A 17,902-nucleotide genomic window follows, 5' to 3' on the forward strand; every position below is an offset into this window, starting at 1 on the left:
ATGCTCCCTGGCAGTATGGGTGAGCCTTGACTCCTCGTTGCTTACAGGTAGTCATTCACTTCACGGATGGAGCCGATGGAGACTTGGCTGACTTATACAGAGCATCTGAGGAACTCCGGGAAGCAGGTAGGTTCCAGGCTTCCTCCGTGTGAAAAGTAAGCCCCTCCCCACTGCCCAAGACAGACTGGCCAAGTTACTGAGAGATCTGTCAGTGGAGTTCTGGGGTGTGGACCTTCCGAGGCTCTTGTCCTGCCATCTTGGCCATCTCTTCCCTGCTTGTTGGCTATAACATAAGGGTCCTGAAGGTACTTCTGAGCCAGGAACAGCTTTAGTGCTGGGTCAGCTTCAGACACATTGACGGCGGGTGGGGCACCCACACTGCGTGAGGCTTTTGCAAGAGTTCAAATGTTAGTTCATTCAAGGCCATCACATACACTAGGGATGAGCTGAGCAGAAAGTCATTACACCATCAGTTTGCAATGATCACAGCTTAGTATTCAGACCACTAGATTAATATAATACAACCAGTATTAATCGCTTAACTTAATATACACAAGATTAATATAAAATAAACCACACAAGCAGACTTTTCAGGCAGGCTTGCCAATGGCTACATGAGTAGCCTCGCTTGGTTGGATGAGCTTTGGAGCATCCCAGTGCTGACTATCAGACAGTTGCCAATGCAAAGGCTCTAGATCCTTGGTTCTCAACCCGTGGGTCACGACCCCCCTGGGGACTCTAAAAACCCTGTCATATCAGATACTCTGCGTGTCGGATTTTTACATCATGTTTAATAACAGCAAGGTTAGAGTTATGAGGTAGGAACAAAAATAACTTGATGATTGGGGGGGGGGGTCACAGCAACACGAAGGACCATATTAAAGAGTTGCAGCATTAGGAAGGTTGAGAACCACTGCTTAGAAGTTTAGGAAGCAGAACTATCCAAGCACATTATCTTTAAATAAGACTTATTTATCAATCTGCTTATCTATCTATCTATCTATCTATCTATCTATCTATCTATCTATCTTTATATATTGAGCGCACGTTCGCATGTGTGTGAGTGTGTGTGTGTGTGTTTACCAAGTGTTTTCAGATGTTCTCAGAGGCTGAGGATGGCACTGGATCTCCCGGAACTGGAGATACAGACCGTTGTGAGCTACCCATTGTGGATGCTTGGAACTGAACCCAGGTCCTCCTCCAGAGTAGCACACACTCTTAACCGTTTGAGCCATCTCTCCAGACCCACCTAAGCACATTCTATTCATTAGCTCATCCCTCCCCACACAGTGGAGAGGACACTGCTGTGGCCTGACTTTAGTTGCGATAATACTTCAGTTCTTCCCATGGCATACTCCCAGTCTGCAGGGTCAGAGGTGACAGGTCACAAATGTCACTTCAGTTACTCAGAAGAGTTCAGTATCCCAAATATCCTAAGAAGCAAATTGGTTTCATTAAACACATGTGGATTACAGCAAAAATTTAACTGTGAAATTTTCATATATATATATGAAAATTTATATATATATATATATATATATATATATATATATATATATAAAATTATATATATATATAATGTAAATATAATATAAAACAACCCAGGAGCTAGGAAAACATCTCAGTTGTAGAAAGCATGCATAGCATGCATACTTTGTGTTCCCACGTTCCCACTTTGGTGGTTTGATCCCCCCAGGACCACTAGAAAGTGAACAACATGGGCCAGAGAGATGGCTCAGTGGGGAAAGGCAACCACCACCTAGCCTGTTAACCTGAGTTCGGTTTTCAAGGGTAGAAGGAGAAACTAGTTCCTGAACATTGTCCTCTGTCTGCCCCGTATGCACAAGGCACTTGTATTCCCCTCATTCCCCTCACAAAATGAATAACTCTAGCTGAATGACAACAAGCCCCGCCCCCAATCACCTAACGGAGTAAAACCAGAGTTAGGAAAAAATGAAATCCAGCTCCCCAATGCCTAGGTGAGGTGTATTACATGGTTCCTTTCTCTCAGGTGCTCATGCCCTGATCCTGGTGGGTCTCGAACGTGTGGCTAACCTGGAGCGGCTGATGCAGCTGGAGTTCGGACGGGGCTTCATGTATGACAGGCCTCTGAGGCTCAACTTGCTGGACTTGGACTATGAACTGGCAGAGCAACTTGTGAGTCTTTGTCTCTTTCAAAGAGTTTTACACACACACACACACACACACACACACACACACACACCACACACACACCACACATACACTGATTTAGATTTTTGGCATCTCAAGACAGCAAAGCCAGATGTCTTAGTGGCCTGGTGACTGGGGGCAGGGTATATGTATGTATCATGGGCTCCCTCAAGTCTTCCTGTATTGCTACATGAGTCTTGCATATGGTATCTGCCTGTTTTACATGATGGCATCAAGGATATGCAGGGAAGGAGAGATGGAGACCACTTCAAAGTGGAGACGTCGTCTCCCTGCCCCTCTTTCTGGGCTCTTCTCTCAGTGAGAGCAGCTGCCTTCTGGGATGGGGAGTAGGTGGGGGTGTAACCAGTGATTCCCAGAGAGTGACTAAGGCCGTAGGAGTGGGAGGGAGTGCTTTCTTCCTCTTTCTGTCTTAAAAACCTGGATGTTTTTATTGGGTAGAAGCAGCTGTAGCCAAGAACAGAGGAGCGGGTGCAGTGAATGGCAGTGTGTTTGGGATGCGTTAAGGTCAGGGGCTTGGTAAGGCAAGGATGCAGCGGTGGCTGGTGACCCAGATTGGGACGATCCTGGCTCAGAGCCCAGGGCCCCACATGCTGCCTACCCATGTCTTCTCCAGGGACTCCCCCAGGCTAGTCCTGGTTTCCACTACCCCAACTGTGCCTCAGAGAAAGACAGGCTGTGGATTTCTAATGTAGAATGTTCTTTAAACCTCAGTTTGCTTCAATGTGTTGGTTGGATTTTATATTTGAGGTTTGGACATGAGGAGGTTGTCTTAGTTAGGGTTTCATTGCTGTGAAGAGACACCATGTGACCAAGGCAACTCTTATAATGAAAACATTTAATTAGGGCTGGCTGACAGGTTCAGAGGTTCAGTCCATTATCATCATGGTGGGAAGCATGGCAGCATCCAGGCAGACAGACATGGGGTTGGAGAAGGAGATGAGAGTTCTACATGTTGGTCCACAGGGAGCAAGGAGGAGACTGCGTTACTGAGCATAGGAGACCACAAAGTCCACCCCCACGGTGACACACTTCCTTCAACAAGGCCACACCTACCCTAACAAGGTCACTCCTCCTAATAGCGACATACCTCATAGGCCAAGCATCCAAACCCATGATTCTACAGGGGCCATACCTATTCAAACCACCACAGAGGTTATACTGAAAAGACGAACCTTGAATGTCCGTATTGGAAACTTCTGGAAACTGAGCCTAGTCTAGTATAGTATAAGTTGAATTTTCTTTTCTCTTTCACCAAAGACTTCCCACCCTATGCGGAGAGCTGAGCCCTCAGCTGCAGCTAGCCTCTGAGGGAGTGGCATTAGGCATTAGGCTCACTGTAGCAGATTGGGACTAATACCGGCACCTTGGTAGTTTCCTGTTTTCTCTTCTTGATATTTGTTTACTTTTTCCTTGGCAGGACAATATTGCTGAGAAAGCATGCTGTGGGGTTCCATGCAAGTGCTCTGGAGAGAGGGGAGACAGAGGACCCATTGGCAGCATTGGGCCAAAGGTATGGCAATGGTACTCTTCACACCATAGGCTAGACTTCACACCACAGGCTAGACTTCACACCATAGGCTAGACTTCACACCACAGGCTAGACTTCAGGCTCTGACACTATTTGGCTGGGTGACTTCTCGAATATCATGGATGAATATGAGAGAGGCAGAAGGGCCCTGGGCATATTGCCAATTCTGGGCTCCATGGTACTGCTCTTCGATTGATAGCCTCAGTGTCTTGCTGGCGATGGAGAAGGCCCAAGCACCTGCTACGTTCCTCTTTTCAACTGGATGAGACAATTTTCTCTTTGACATATGGGCCTGTCATTCACAAAACAATGTGGAAACCCAAGCATACCCACTGGCAGCCTCATGATGTGGGTCAGTGAGACCCTTAGCAGTTACCTGAAAAGAGAACCACAAGCTCTCTTGAAAATGAAAAGCCTGAGCTATCCCGATGGAGATACCATCACTGAAAAGAGAATAAGATGCTCAACCCTGGGCAGTGCCCACTGCCACGCTGCGTGTCACCACAGCTCCATTGAACGAAGGCGCTGCTGAGACACTTTATGCAGAACACAGGTGACATGGGGACTCATGTGCTTTATTTCAGGGTATCTCTGGGGAAGATGGCTACCGAGGCTACCCGGGTGATGAAGGCGGACCCGTGAGTAAAAGCTCCCCTGCCCCTTGAGTTTTTACTGGCTTTTGTTCTTCCCATGTGGGGACTGAATGGTAGAGTTTGAAGCCTGTCTGGTGACCAGGGGCTTTCTCATCAGGAGAAGATTTTTCTCTTAACTTACTGAACCGTTTTCCTTTCATTCCCGAGCTAAGAACTGTGAGGTTCTTTGAACGTGATGAGCGTGTGTGTGTGTGTGTGTGTGTGTGTGTGTGTGTGTGTGTGTGTGGAGTGCATGGGGAGACTTGCTCTGTTTAGAGTGGAGGAAGGTTAGACCAGGGACGGCCAAGTATAGTGTGCTCAGTGCCCACTAAGTATATGAGCAGAAACCAATGGTGGTATGCACTCCTAATCCCAGCTTTTGATGCTGAGGCAGGAGGATGATGAGCTGCTGAACTATTATGTAGCAAGACTCTGGTAAGTACAAGGCTCTGGGACCATAGAACAAAGACTGGGATATGGGATGGAGGGGCTCCTGGGAGAGTAAGTGAAGGTCTCCAGGTGTCCAGACCAGATAAGGATGTGAGTGCTGACCCTGTTGCCATGGGACAGCTGGAAACCATGATGATACAGTGTAATGGTCAGGGGAAAGAGAAGTACCCTGTGGACACTGCAACCATCCCAGAGCTTACATCCCAGCCTGTGAAGTTGTGAATTCTTGCTCAGTCAGGAGCTGGGGAACTGAGGATGTTGGTACATGTAGCCTGAGTACAGTGAAGCCTTCTTTGTGCTGAATGCTATTCTTTGAGACAGAGTTAGAAGACACACCCAGACAAGGGATTCCAGTCTGCAAAATGCCTTTGTTCTCTTTACAGGGTGAGCGAGGTCCACCAGGTGTGAATGGCACACAGGGTTTCCAGGGCTGCCCAGGCCAGAGGGGAGTGAAGGTACAGTATGGATTCTTGTGTAGGAGAGTCAGCGCAGTGCATGCAGGGAGGATATGAGCTTTCCATGTGCCTTGGGGAGGGCGGGTTGCAGGCTGGGGTTTCTCCATTTTCAGAGCCCCAGTAGCCAGGGTATCTCTCTGAAGGTAGCTCTGCTTTGGGTGGGTCAGGAGTGCAGAGCACAGGCTATCACTGGAAAGGAGCCTGGGGGGGGAGGGGAAACATAGTTTCCTGGGGAAACATTTAGCAGCCAAGAGTCAGTCATGAAGCACAAGGTTCTGGCTGGGCCCTGGGAGGAGCAAGGGGGGTGGTGGGGAAAGGTTCAGGAAAGAACTGCACAGGACTCCAGGGTCGGCTGCTTGCTGACTTGGAGAGCAGGCATGGAAGGGAAGAGCCAGCCCACTGCAAATTATGAAACCAGCCTTCTGTCTTTGGAGTTGCCCCTCCTTCCCAGGGAGAAAGACCACCCAAGTGTTCATCTCCGGGCAAATTTACTTAATAGCACCCCATGTGGCAGTGAGAGAGGGGGCAAGCCAGACTGTATGTTTAATGTATAGAACCTTCAGAACCAAGGGTATTCAGACACAGGTGAAGGGACATCACTTGGTTTTTGTCCCAAGGAACTGGCTCTGTATCACTTATGTTTTCTCTGTTCCCTTACCTTCCAGGGTTCTCGAGGATTCCCAGGAGAGAAGGTACTCAAGTTTGTTTGTTTTAGTGAAAACTCCCCCAATGCTTCTTCTTCTCCCTGATTGGGATAACTTGTTTCACTCACTATCTGCTTTTTTCTTCTCAGGGTGAATTAGGAGAAATTGGCTTGGATGGTCTGGATGGTGAAGAGGTGAGTGGGTTTACCTCCCACGTCCCAACTGCTTCTAACCTAAGGTGCTGGTCACCAGCAGTCCATAGGAGCTGCCACACGGTGTACAACACACTCTCGTTGTCTTTACAGGGAGACAAGGGGTTGCCTGGTTCATCTGGAGAAAAAGGGAGTCCTGGAAGAAGGGTAAGTGTGCTCTTCTCTTCCTGTCCCAGAGTGGGTGGGAGACATAACCCCCTCTCTAGGGACCAGTCAGCATTCTTCCCACGGTTTCCTGGTAGATGTCTGAGTGACGGCCCCTCTCAGCTGTGAGACCCTGTATGTCATTTTCTTGTTAGAAAGCATGCCCTATAGGGTGGAGACTGAGTTTTTTCTGTTGTAAACACATTTCCAATGCCTGGCACTGAGAGGGCTCTCCAGGAAACATTTGTGGACTAGGCAAACACATCAGAAATATTTTGACATGATTTGGGAACTAGAGAGATGGCTCAGCAGTGAAACACATACATTGATCATACGGAGGACCCCAGTTCAGTTCCTAGTTCTCAGATTGAATGTTTCATAACTGCCTGTAACTCCCACTCTGGGGATATGATGCCCCCTTCTGGCCTCTGCAGATACTGCACTCAGGTCTGCATATACAGACACATATGCATACTTATAAAGAAAATAAATCTTAGAAAAGAAGAATATTTTTCAGCTTCATGCTAAATGGGAAAATGGCAACAGGTGTTCTGATGAGACTCATAAAATGAGGAACGTGATTTTGATGAATGATGCAGAGGTCTAAGGTGCAGCTGGAGGATTATAGTTAGGAAACATCACTGTATTAGAGATTCTGGTTGGAAAGGCAGGTACCAGCTAATTGATCACAGAAACAAAGTAGTGGGGCAATAGGTATGATCATTTTCTTCACCATAGCAACCACATGTGTATATGTATGTGTATATATGTATGTATCATGGCATCATGTAATAGATCTCAAATACTTGCTAAAATACTTGTCAAAATATCCAACAGAAATATCTAGTTTTAAACTTCCACTGTGTGATTGATTTAGGGTGACAAAGGACCCAAAGGAGACAAAGGCGAGAGAGGAGATGTCGGGATTCGAGGTGACCCGGTACGGAAGATTTCTTTATTTTGGATTTCAGGGGAGGAGGCCTATGGAGGAAGAGAAAAGGGGTCGTTTACATTTTGAAGTTGCTTTATGATGTGCTGATAAAATATGAGATTCATCCTGTCCTTTCAATTTGGGGGTCATTGGAGATGATTTGTTTCCAATACAACAAGTATTTTCAAGACACTCGGCAGTTCTTCCTGAGATGCTCTGTCGGCATTTCTGCCTTAGGATGAGTCCTACGCAGCTTTCTGGCTCATGGATTTGTAAACCCTTTAAGCAAAGGACCACAGCTGAGATGGCCTGTTCTGCAGGTCACTCACCTCTATGGGAGAGGATGGAATGTGAGGCTGAATGTCCCCGCTAGGGAAGGATTGGTGCCACCCCATTGGGGCCAGGGTTAGGCTTTGACTGTTAGCTGGATACTTGAAGGACTGTCTTTGAGAGCCTTCCCTTCAATCTGTTGCTAAGAATTCTAATGGCTGTGGCTTTTCTTATATGGGGCTCACTCGACAACACTGTTGTTTTTAGGGTGACTCAGGACGGGACAGCCAGCAGAGAGGACCCAAAGGAGAGACGGGCGACATCGGGCCCATGGTACAGTGATCCATACCCAGAGACCCTCTGTGCTGAGGGCAGCACACTGACTCTCACAACAGTCATGCCTCACCCACGAACTGCAGCGTCTATGAGACCAGCAGCACTGTCCCCCAAGGCTGGCACCTGTGTGCCTGGGAAGGCAGCCTCTGTGGGACTGGGCATCAGGGCTGCTCCCAGGCAGTTGTTGTGTCCTGCAGCTGTGTGCAGAGAGCTCTGGTGAAGCCAAAGTCTTAAAGGGGATAATAGTGACCCGAAGCCTGATGCTTCCCAAGAGTGCCTGGAGCTCTGTCCTCTTGTAGACAGACCTTCCCTGAGAATAGACCTCCCCTCCCCATGCTTCCAGCAACACACTATGGGGTTTAATGTTCTCTGCAGGTGAGAATTTCATGTTAATTTTTTTTACCCCCACATCAGGGTCTCCCAGGTAGAGATGGCATCCCCGGCAGCCCAGGAGAACCTGGGAAGGATGTGAGTACCTTGGGTTGTTGGGTTCTGCTCAGTGGCCAGTGATTGATGCTTAGTGCCTGGCACTCTGCTACAGTGCAGTTTCTTACTAGGGGTGTGGAGCCATTCCTGAAACCATCTATCTGTCTATTTTATGCTGTACAGACACAGTAATTAAAACAAGACCATTTGCATCAATATAAAATAAGTAGGTTTTGGCTTCTGACTTAATGTTGCTTCCCTAGATTAAACAATCTTATAAAGAAAATGTAAATACTGGCTCACAGTTCTGAAGGGTTCAGGGAGGCCCCAGAACGTGGCATAGGTAGCTGGCAAGGGTGTTCATGCTTGTCTTCCTACAGAGGAGGGTAGAAGGCAAGATGTGGATCTTTACACTAAATTTGTTCCTGATAGGACGTTTTCATTCTTAGCTTCCTCCCGCACCCATCGCTCGCCTTCCCTTGGTCCTTTCTCCCTCCTTCAGTCCTTTTTTCTTTCCCTCTCTAAGAACATTGAACACTTAAAAGAAAAAGTCTCTGCTGTTTTCACGTATCTGGTCAACTCTTACCCGCTAAGTAGCTAAACCAGCAGAACGGAAATGCTAAAGCTGGCTGGTGGGAGTACATGGGGGAAAAGGAAAAGCTGGCTGGTGGGGGGACATGGGGGAGAAGGAAAAGCTGGCTGGTGGGGGGACATGGGGAAGAAGGATGAAGAGACAGATTCCTGTTGCCCATATAATTGCTTCTATATTTGTGCCACTCACAGAAGGAAACTTAGGCACAGTGTGGTTTAGCTTTTGTGTTTTCAATACATTCTGGAGCGTGTGTCACTGAATAGCTTGTTCCATACTCACTGAAGGAATGAGGAAGCCAAGGTGAAGTCCATAACCCTTTATGAAGCCACTTGAAAGCTGCCAAGACCCAGGCGAGCAGAGAGCAGGGTCCAAGTCCTGGAAGATGAGGAAGAAGAGGCCAGGAGGTTACAGTCCTTAGGGGGATTCAAGAAGTTAGTGGGTGCCTAGGGAAGGTCTCTGCTCATAAATGAACAGAGAAGGAAACATAGGGCATGGACAGCTCAGGACAAGGTCCTTAGCATCACTGGGTTCAGTGGCTGACCACCACAGAGAGTTCTTGAGGTATGGGGCTTTCCAGAGGAATGACTTGTACTCAAATAGCTTCTAACTTTTTAAAAACAAAAATTAAATTGTTACCTTCAAAACTTTGACCATTAGACTGGTGAGCTAGCTCAGTCAGCCAAATTCTTAGCAAATAGGCTTGGGTTTGTTCCTCAGCATGCATGCAAAAGTCTGGGGTGCAGTGGTAGGTTAATATAGTTGAGTCACACAGAGACAAGAACTGTTCTAGACGCTTTTGTAACACAGCGCTTAGGACATGACTGAAAGTCCAGCTGTTGGTATGGTCCTGTTTGGTGCCATGGGTGAGGCAGAAACTCCTGTTGGGATCAGGGCCTCTTTTAGTTTCAATTTAGGGGCTCACTAAGTGCCAGGATATGGAACACAGTAAATTTACCTCAGGGTGAGGATCAACAGAGAGGCCATTTGTCTCTTTCCTCTCTGCCATGCCAGACATAGGCCAAGATGTGCTCCAGGGTGTTAGAGCACTTCTCAGCTGCCCCTTCTGGCCTCTGCAGGCTGCCAGTGAGCGATGAGGCAGGAGTCTGATGGAAAAGCATGTTCCTTAGAGAGGAGCTGGGCTTGGTCGCTTCTCTGTGCATGACAAGAGCAGCTCTCATATTTACACTGACCCCAGGAAGGAGGCCAGCACAGTGGTGGCTGCAGAATGGCCAACTGCTGGTCTGATCCCCCTGGGGGTAGAGAATGTGACTCCTAGGTTGACCAAGTCCCTGGCCTTGAAGAAACAGCTGAGCACACACCCGCACATCCCCTCCCCCAACCCTACACTGGAACACTCATGAGGTGGGGAATCCCTGGATCCGTCTGCAGTAGGTTCACATTTTTAAACTAAGGCTCACCTCTGGAACATCCACAGGAAGCTGCCGAGACAAGAGCCCAACTCTCAGGTTCACATGTGTGCACTGGGGTTGCTCTTGTTGTATTTGGCTGAGAAGGTTGAGAGTCCAGGACTCCCTTCACCACAGTGGAGCATCTCGAGACTCTGCTAAGTTAGAGCAATGGGCAGGTTCTCATTCCTGTTTCTCATTCTTCTCTGGGAACTGGCTGGGATTCTGCAGCCAGAAGCCATTATTTGCCTTGGCAGGTCAGAAATCATTCCCAACCATTCATTGGAGTAACTCACAGGCACAGCATAGAAGTAGAAACTGCTGGCGATTGGGAGGAGGGGTGAGCGCACCAGCCTAGGTATAGGGACTAGTTTCTGGCATGGAGTTTGTACTACAGTGGCTAGACACATGTGTCAGGATTCATCATCTGTATCACCTCCTTCCTCAAGTCATGTGCCTTCCTCCACAGGGTGGCTTTGGCAGAAGGGGACCTGCAGGAGCTAAGGTAGGCAGGCCACTGGATTGGCTTGGCATGTCTCTTGTCTCTTGTACCCTCACCCCAGTCTAGTGCAGAGAGCTGATTTTGTTTACCTGCTTGTCTTGTTTCCAAGGGCAACAGAGGTGCTCCTGGCCAACCAGGCTTCGAAGGCGAGCAGGGTACCAGAGGCTCACAGGTCAGTATCCTAACATGACTGATGCCTTGTAGTATTTCCTAGACCTTTGTGGCTTTGTCTTAAATTAAGGTGATGGTCACATGACACAGATTCTGCCTTTAGTAACAATCCCTAGCTCTCAGAGCACTCACTGTATTGTTGTATGTTTGGCATAGCATTCAGAACTCTAGACATGTTATAGCATCTACCATGATTGCATTCCTTTCACTAGCTGAGTAATATTCCACCACATGGATGAAAAAGAAAAATTTTTTTCATTCACTGGTTGCTTGGCATTTGGGTTGTTATCACTCTGGTTACTGAGAATGGGTTTCATAGACTCAGATCAACTGCACTCACCTGTGACATGACCTTTTACTCCCCAGGGCCCACCTGGTCCCATTGGTCCCCCAGGCCTGATTGGGGAACAAGGAATTCCCGGACCTCGGGTAAGCATCTGAGTGTGGCACCCAGACAGTTGGCTGGTAGAGCTAATGTGGGGGTGGCTGATAGTGTGGAGTCTGCAGGACCAGCTCTGGGACTCTGTGGGCTTAAGTGGGCAGCGCTGGGCATCAGTAAGTACTTGGGATTTGTGGGTGAGACAGGGCTCTGACTGGTGACTGTCAGGATCTTCAGTCTGGACAGTTGTTCCTTCATGCCCACCCTTCTCTTTACCTTACAGGGAGGCGGAGGTACGGCTGGAGCTCCTGGAGAACGTGGCAGAACTGGCCCGCTGGGGAGGAAGGTTTGTCTAGAGAATAGTAGAGCTTGCTGAACTGGATGCTGCCACCTCCCCACTGCCTGCCCTCTCCTCTGCCTCTTTCCCTCAGCCTAAGCCCTGTGCACCACTGGTCACAGACACAACCCTAATGTTCTCCACTATTCACACATGTATGTTACAGTTAGTGGTGGTCCACACCTTTAATCCCGGCACTTAGAAGGCAGAGGCAGGTGAATCTCAGTGAATTTGAGACCAACCTGGTCTACAGAGTGAGTTCCGGGACAGCTAGGACTATATAGAGGTCTCAAAACACCCCTCCCCAAGTGGAACAAAGAAAAAAGATAGATACAGAGCCACTTGTGGTGGCTCAGGCCTGTAATCTCAGCACTTGGTGGAAACTTAGGACAGGAGAATTACTCTTAAGTTTGAGGCCAGCCTAGTTCATATGGGAAGATTACATGTGTGTGAGCATGCACACACACATACACACAAACACACACATACACACAAACATATAGTCGGTATTTTGTTTTATTATTGGATTTTTAATACGTTTTAAAAACAATGTCTGTCTGTCTGTCTGTCTATTAAGTGTGTGGTTGTGTACGTACCATACTGGGTATGTAGACATCATTGGACAGTTTGGTGGGATTTGGTTCTCTTGTTCCACCACATGGGATTTGGGGGTTGAACTCAGGTTGTCAGGCTTAGTAGCGAAAGCACTTTTACTTCCTGAACCATTTAGCCAGCCCCTACATTTACCATTTTAGAATATGCATATAACAGCACCCATTTATAGGGCACAATGTGATAATTTCATACATACATATAATGGTAAGGTCAGAGAAATGGGCATTTCCTTGTCTTGGGGGCCACTTGAAACTCTCTCTTCTGAATATGTAACAAATTGTTGTAAACTACAGTCATCCCATGGTGCCCACTAGATCATTCTCCTCCTGCCTAAACTGTGTGCTGGTACCTGTTACACAGTTATGCTCTGTCCCACAATGCTCTGTCCCTACCAGTCATGAATCTCCACTCTGTGATGATGTCAGCCTTTGCTGCTTCATGTGTGAGACAGCATGTGGCACTTGTCTTGCTGTGCTTGGCTTATTACGATTAAAATCTGATTTCACGGAAACCTAAAGGATGATATAGGAGGTACCTTCCCCCTGGACATCACTACCCCCAGCATCAATACAGCAAGTGTGGGGCTTGGGTCCCCATGAGCTGGCCTCCACTCAGTATGTCATCTTTGTTCTCCCCATATAGGGTGAGCCAGGAGAGCCAGGGCCGAAGGGAAGCATCGGGAACCGTGGACCCCGTGGGGAGACGGTAAGGCCACCCAGTGCCTTGTGGGACTCACTAACTGGGATGAACGATGCAGATATGTCTTCCCAACACGCTCCTCTCATTGTGGGATAGTTAATAGTGTTTCCTCTGAATACCTCACATGCCCATGGGCTCAGGCCTGGGGACACAGAGCCCAGGTGTTTGGAGGAGGGCTGTCTGGAAGGGGTGGCAGGCTAGGACAGGAAGGCCTTAGGGACTGGAGAGTAAGACATATGCACAGAAGACTCAGGATGTCTGAGAGGTTAAGGTCAGAATTCCTGCTCTGAGGGAGACTCACAGATAATGTTCGCAGAGATCTGTGTATCTCTACAAACATGACTTTGCTCACACCTGTGGAAGAGGTCACAGAGATGGAAGGCTTCTTTCTCTTGCCCTTTGGTCCTCAAACACTCATGCACTCCCTCTCTGTTGAGGGGGAAGTGTGACATGGTGGCTGTGAAGTGCACAATGCAATGGCTTGTAGTAACACCCTCTCTGTTCCTCTTAGGGAGATGACGGGAGAGATGGCGTTGGCAGTGAAGGACGGAGAGGCAAAAAAGTACGTATCTGTTGAAGCTTCTGGAGCCCCTATTGTTGACAGTTACCAAGGATGGCTTCTGACATCTTGTATCAAAATTGATTTTGGATGGCTTTACGTTGGGACCTGATACTGAGGTGTTTATGGTCTTTTACAGGGAGAAAGAGGCTTCCCTGGGTATCCGGGACCAAAGGTGAGTGGCCCAAGTAATGGGGTGTCAGAATTGTTTCTGGATAAGCCTGGGCTTTCCTATGAGCGGAAGTCAGAGTAACTCAGCTTTAGTTTTGTAGTCAGCAACTCTATGACAGGGCCATGCTGGGAAAGTCTCTGAGCTATCTAAGACACTCTCTCCTTTGTGGACCAAGTTGGCAGTGCTTGCTCTCCATGGTGCTTGAGGTTACGTGGACAGTGGAAGAATCTGAGACCTGTAAATGCCACAACCCATTTGGCAATAATGCCAGTGATGACATAAACCCAGCCTGTCTGTAAATGGTACCAATACACTGGAGCCATTTGTAGATATGAACCTGTTAACTATTTGGAAAGTATGGTCCAGATGCTCTTGCTGGGGTCTTACCCCAGGGACTAATCCCCCATTCTGCCCCCAGCAGGACCTTCTGTTGAAGACCTTGATGTGTAACCTCTTGGCTCTCTTCCTAGGGTATCTCTGGTGAGCCAGGGGCAGATGGACCACCAGGACCCAAAGGCATCAGAGGTCGAAGGGTAAGTTCGCCCACGCCTTGCTACAAGTAGAAATGAGCAGGCTCCTGGAAGCATGTTTGGATGCTGAGACTTCTAAAAGCCATCCTCTTCCTTCTCAGCCTGATCAGTGATAGCCCCAATGGTAGAAGAGAATTGCAAGTTTCAAACCAATGCCCTTACAACCCATAAGAGCCCATGACCTATTGTGAGGAGGGCCTGAGAACACTTTTTCTGGCATGTCTCAAAAAGTCACTAGCCCACGTATTACACCCCATCATGGTGCCAGGGAGGCTTAGGTCTTGGGCTGGATGGTGTCATGGCTATTCAGATGTGAGGAAGCAGGGCTTAATGAGAGGCGTGGGCTGCTTAGCAAGCCTGTAGCCTCTCAGATGAGCCATGTCTGGGTTATGGGCTCCTCATTCCCAGTTGCTAAGATCCCTCTGACTTTAACCACTGTTGATTCTAGAGTTCTCTCTTCAATGTTCATTCACTTCCCCTCCAACATTAATTGGACAGAATCTCAATTCATAGTCCAGATGAAAATAATGCTACTAACAGTTGTTTTCAGCCAGAAATATAGTTAATAACAATAATTATGCAGGGAATTTAATCAGTACAGACAGTCCATCTAGATCATTTTGAAATGGGCTAGTGGTGTCCATGAAGACTTATCTAACTGATTGGCATTTACTAATTCTCTTGGATACTTAGAGGGATTTTAGTGATGGTTTGGGACAACCATCTACCTTACCTGAGCCTGCCAGATGTACAGTATGGGGACTCAAAGAAGCAGTTTGGGGTCCTTTATCCTTACCCCCAAATTTTGGAGACTTCTCATGGGGATGGGTAGTTTGGAATGGATTCCTCCTGCCACCATTTTCCCTACAGGAGATAAGAACGTTCCATTTTTTACCTCCTCTAGGGAAATTCAGGACCTCCTGGGGTAATTGGACAGAAGGGAGACCCTGGCTTCCCAGGACCATCTGTAAGTATCCATCCAATCAGTAACGAGTCACTAGGTGAAAGAAAGTGTGATTGGTGCCTTACCTCTAATCTCTGAAAACTTTTAACCATCCCCTTTTCTCAAAAAAATTCCTCACATATGTGTTATTTGTTTATTAAACTTATTATCTTCTGATGTTGCAATGGATAAAAGCATACTTGAGTTTTGAAATAATAAGCTTTGAAAAATGTTTTACAGGGGCTGGGAACATAGCTCAGTAGCAGAGCATGTGCCTGTCATGAGCAAGATCCCGAATGTTGTTCCTAGAACCACAAACAAGAAAATAAGTAGCATTTTTTTTTTTTTGTGGTACTAAGACTTGAACCCAAGGCCCATTCATACCGGACACTCTTCCATTGATCTATAACTAGGTTTATATGCTACTTTGTGATCTAGGGAACATTATAATATTTGCCTTTATAATTTCTTACTATAGGCTTGTTTGGAGAGAACAAGATGCAGTACAATTGCTTGTATCGCAAAGAAGTTGCACGAGTAGACCAAATCTGGACTTTTTTTAATTGTTTATGAAATTCCCAAGGGAGCCACTAACTCAGTGTTTAAAATCCATCAGTCATGCTTTCCCCAGAGCCCAGGAGGAATCTTTTGTCACTGATACTACTGTTTCCATATTTGGTTTGCCCCTCTATTGAAATGCATGAGGTTCAAGGAAGAACAGACCACACAAACCAGGAATGGTTCAACCTCTCCTAAAGGGAGATTTGAGGGATTGGGTTGTTCGAAGGCAAGGGGAGACGGCTGAGCCTTTGGGTGTGATGGAGGCAGACTGAGGGGTGATGCAATTAATGGGGTGTGCTGAGCCAGTTATTTCAGGTTAGTAGCCAAGAGAAACTGCTTCAGGGAGAACCAGCCAAGTAGCTTCAAAGGTTGACCATCAGGTTGACAAAACATGAAGACAAAACACAGAGGTCGGTCATGAGTCTGTGTCTAGAGTCTAGGGGATGAAGTACACATGACATGGAGGGGACAATGTGATAATTCCTAACCTATGCTTCCTCAGGGGGAAGGGCAGTCTATGCAGAGTGAGCATCAGAAAGGAAGTTGTGTCCTCAGGGGAAGATTTTTTTTTTTTATTGCCCAGAGCAGTTGAGAGGGGCCCAAGTGGTTGTGGTTAGAGTCATGGGTAAACAGCAAGCTACCAGCTGGGAGGAGTAGAGCTTATTCAAAGCGAGCTCACCTCTGAGAGAAAACACTTTGTCTTCAAACGTGTGTTTCTTCTGCTCCAGTGGTAGAATCCAATTTAGACTGTGAAAGCTGAAGGCTATGCAGTGTCTGTTGTATTTCTATTACTTTCTACTCTGTTCCTTTGGCTAAAGAATGGCCTTTTTTGTTTCTTTATTTTTCTCTTATAATTCTTTGGTTTTTTTTTTTTTTTTTTTTTTTTTTTTTTAAGATTTACTTATTTATGTTATGTACACAAGTACACTGTAGCTGTCTTCAGACACACCATAAAAGGGCATCAGATCCCATTACAGATGGTTGCGAGCCACCATGTGGTTGCTGGGAATTGAACTCTAGACCTCTGGGGGGGCAGCTAGTGCTCTTAACCACTGAGCCATCTCTCCAGCCCCTTATTATAATTCTTAACACATATTCATTGTACAGGCTGTTGGGTTCCACAGTGACATCTTCTCATGCATACATACCATGATTCTGTTGTGCTAACCCTCTATTCTCCCATCCCCTTTCCCTTCTTAAGCCACTATATATATATATATATATATATATATATATATATATATATATATATATATATCTGCTTCCTCTCTCAGACTTTCATTGCTTGGTTTTACAGGGTCACAAGGGCAATCGAGGCGACTCTGTTGATGTAAGTAGTGTGTGTGTCCAGAGTGAACTGTTGTCTTATGCTCCTGTCAACTGTTCTTCCTAACACTTTGGTTACCTCCACAGCAATGTGCCCTCATCCAAAACATCAGAGACAAATGCCGTAAGTACTCACTCTTCTGTTGCCTGTAGCACATCATGTCTTTATCTTCACCATTCTCAGCCTGCAGACCTGACTTTCATCCTCTCTTCTCTTTGTTTCCTTTATAGCTTGCTGCTACGGTAAGTATTGGTGACTTCACATTCTTCTGAGGAGAGACGGATCCTCTGTGGTGAGTAGGGCTTATCTCTGGAATCTCCATTTTCCATAGGGCCCCTGGAGTGCCCTGTATTCCCAACAGAACTCGCCTTTGCCCTGGACACCTCTGAGGGGGTTACTCAGGACACCTTCAGCCGGATGCGAGACGTGCTTCTGAGCATTGTGGGAGATCTGACCATTGCAGAGAGCAACTGTCCGAGGGGTGCCCGAGTGGCTGTGGTCACCTATAACAGTGAGGTGACCACAGAGATCCGGTTTGCTGACTCCAAGAAGAAGTCTGCCCTCTTAGACAGTATTCAGAATCTCCAAGTGGCCTTGACATCTAAGCAGCCGAGCCTGGAGACCGCAATGTCATTCGTGGCCAGAAATACATTCAAACGTGTGAGGAATGGATTCCTGATGAGGAAAGTGGCCATTTTCTTCAGCAACAAGCCCACGAGAGCAACCCCCCAGCTCCGAGAGGCTGTGCTCAAGCTTTCAGATGCGGGGATCACACCCTTGTTCCTTACAAGTCAGGAAGACCGACAGCTCATCAATGCCTTGCAGGTCTGTGATCTGGGCGTTACCTCCCCCTCCCTCTCGTCTTTGAGAAAGCTCTAAGGAATGCCA

At 47.2% G+C, this 17,902-nt stretch overlaps 1 protein-coding gene across 1 annotated transcript in view; it reads left to right on the top strand.

Moving 5' to 3' along the window:
• The window catches only part of Col6a3 (collagen type VI alpha 3 chain), a 79,234-nt gene that overhangs the window by 46,384 nt on the left and 14,948 nt on the right, over nucleotides 1-17,902 (top strand). The window contains exons 13-36 of the mRNA XM_034521242.2: nucleotides 48-126; nucleotides 2,012-2,157; nucleotides 3,611-3,703; nucleotides 4,306-4,359; nucleotides 5,187-5,258; nucleotides 5,924-5,950; nucleotides 6,052-6,096; nucleotides 6,208-6,261; nucleotides 7,136-7,198; nucleotides 7,727-7,792; nucleotides 8,210-8,263; nucleotides 10,689-10,724; nucleotides 10,831-10,893; nucleotides 11,259-11,321; nucleotides 11,555-11,617; nucleotides 12,866-12,928; nucleotides 13,434-13,484; nucleotides 13,621-13,656; nucleotides 14,124-14,186; nucleotides 15,088-15,150; nucleotides 16,985-17,017; nucleotides 17,101-17,137; nucleotides 17,245-17,256; nucleotides 17,346-17,839. Coding sequence (XP_034377133.1) covers nucleotides 48-126; nucleotides 2,012-2,157; nucleotides 3,611-3,703; nucleotides 4,306-4,359; nucleotides 5,187-5,258; nucleotides 5,924-5,950; nucleotides 6,052-6,096; nucleotides 6,208-6,261; nucleotides 7,136-7,198; nucleotides 7,727-7,792; nucleotides 8,210-8,263; nucleotides 10,689-10,724; nucleotides 10,831-10,893; nucleotides 11,259-11,321; nucleotides 11,555-11,617; nucleotides 12,866-12,928; nucleotides 13,434-13,484; nucleotides 13,621-13,656; nucleotides 14,124-14,186; nucleotides 15,088-15,150; nucleotides 16,985-17,017; nucleotides 17,101-17,137; nucleotides 17,245-17,256; nucleotides 17,346-17,839 — 1,830 coding nt within the window. The remainder of the gene's footprint in view (nucleotides 1-47; nucleotides 127-2,011; nucleotides 2,158-3,610; nucleotides 3,704-4,305; nucleotides 4,360-5,186; nucleotides 5,259-5,923; nucleotides 5,951-6,051; nucleotides 6,097-6,207; nucleotides 6,262-7,135; nucleotides 7,199-7,726; nucleotides 7,793-8,209; nucleotides 8,264-10,688; nucleotides 10,725-10,830; nucleotides 10,894-11,258; nucleotides 11,322-11,554; nucleotides 11,618-12,865; nucleotides 12,929-13,433; nucleotides 13,485-13,620; nucleotides 13,657-14,123; nucleotides 14,187-15,087; nucleotides 15,151-16,984; nucleotides 17,018-17,100; nucleotides 17,138-17,244; nucleotides 17,257-17,345; nucleotides 17,840-17,902) is intronic.

Source organism: Arvicanthis niloticus, chromosome 17 (genome assembly GCF_011762505.2).
Source record: "Arvicanthis niloticus isolate mArvNil1 chromosome 17, mArvNil1.pat.X, whole genome shotgun sequence".
Lineage (NCBI taxonomy): Eukaryota > Metazoa > Chordata > Mammalia > Rodentia > Muridae > Arvicanthis > Arvicanthis niloticus.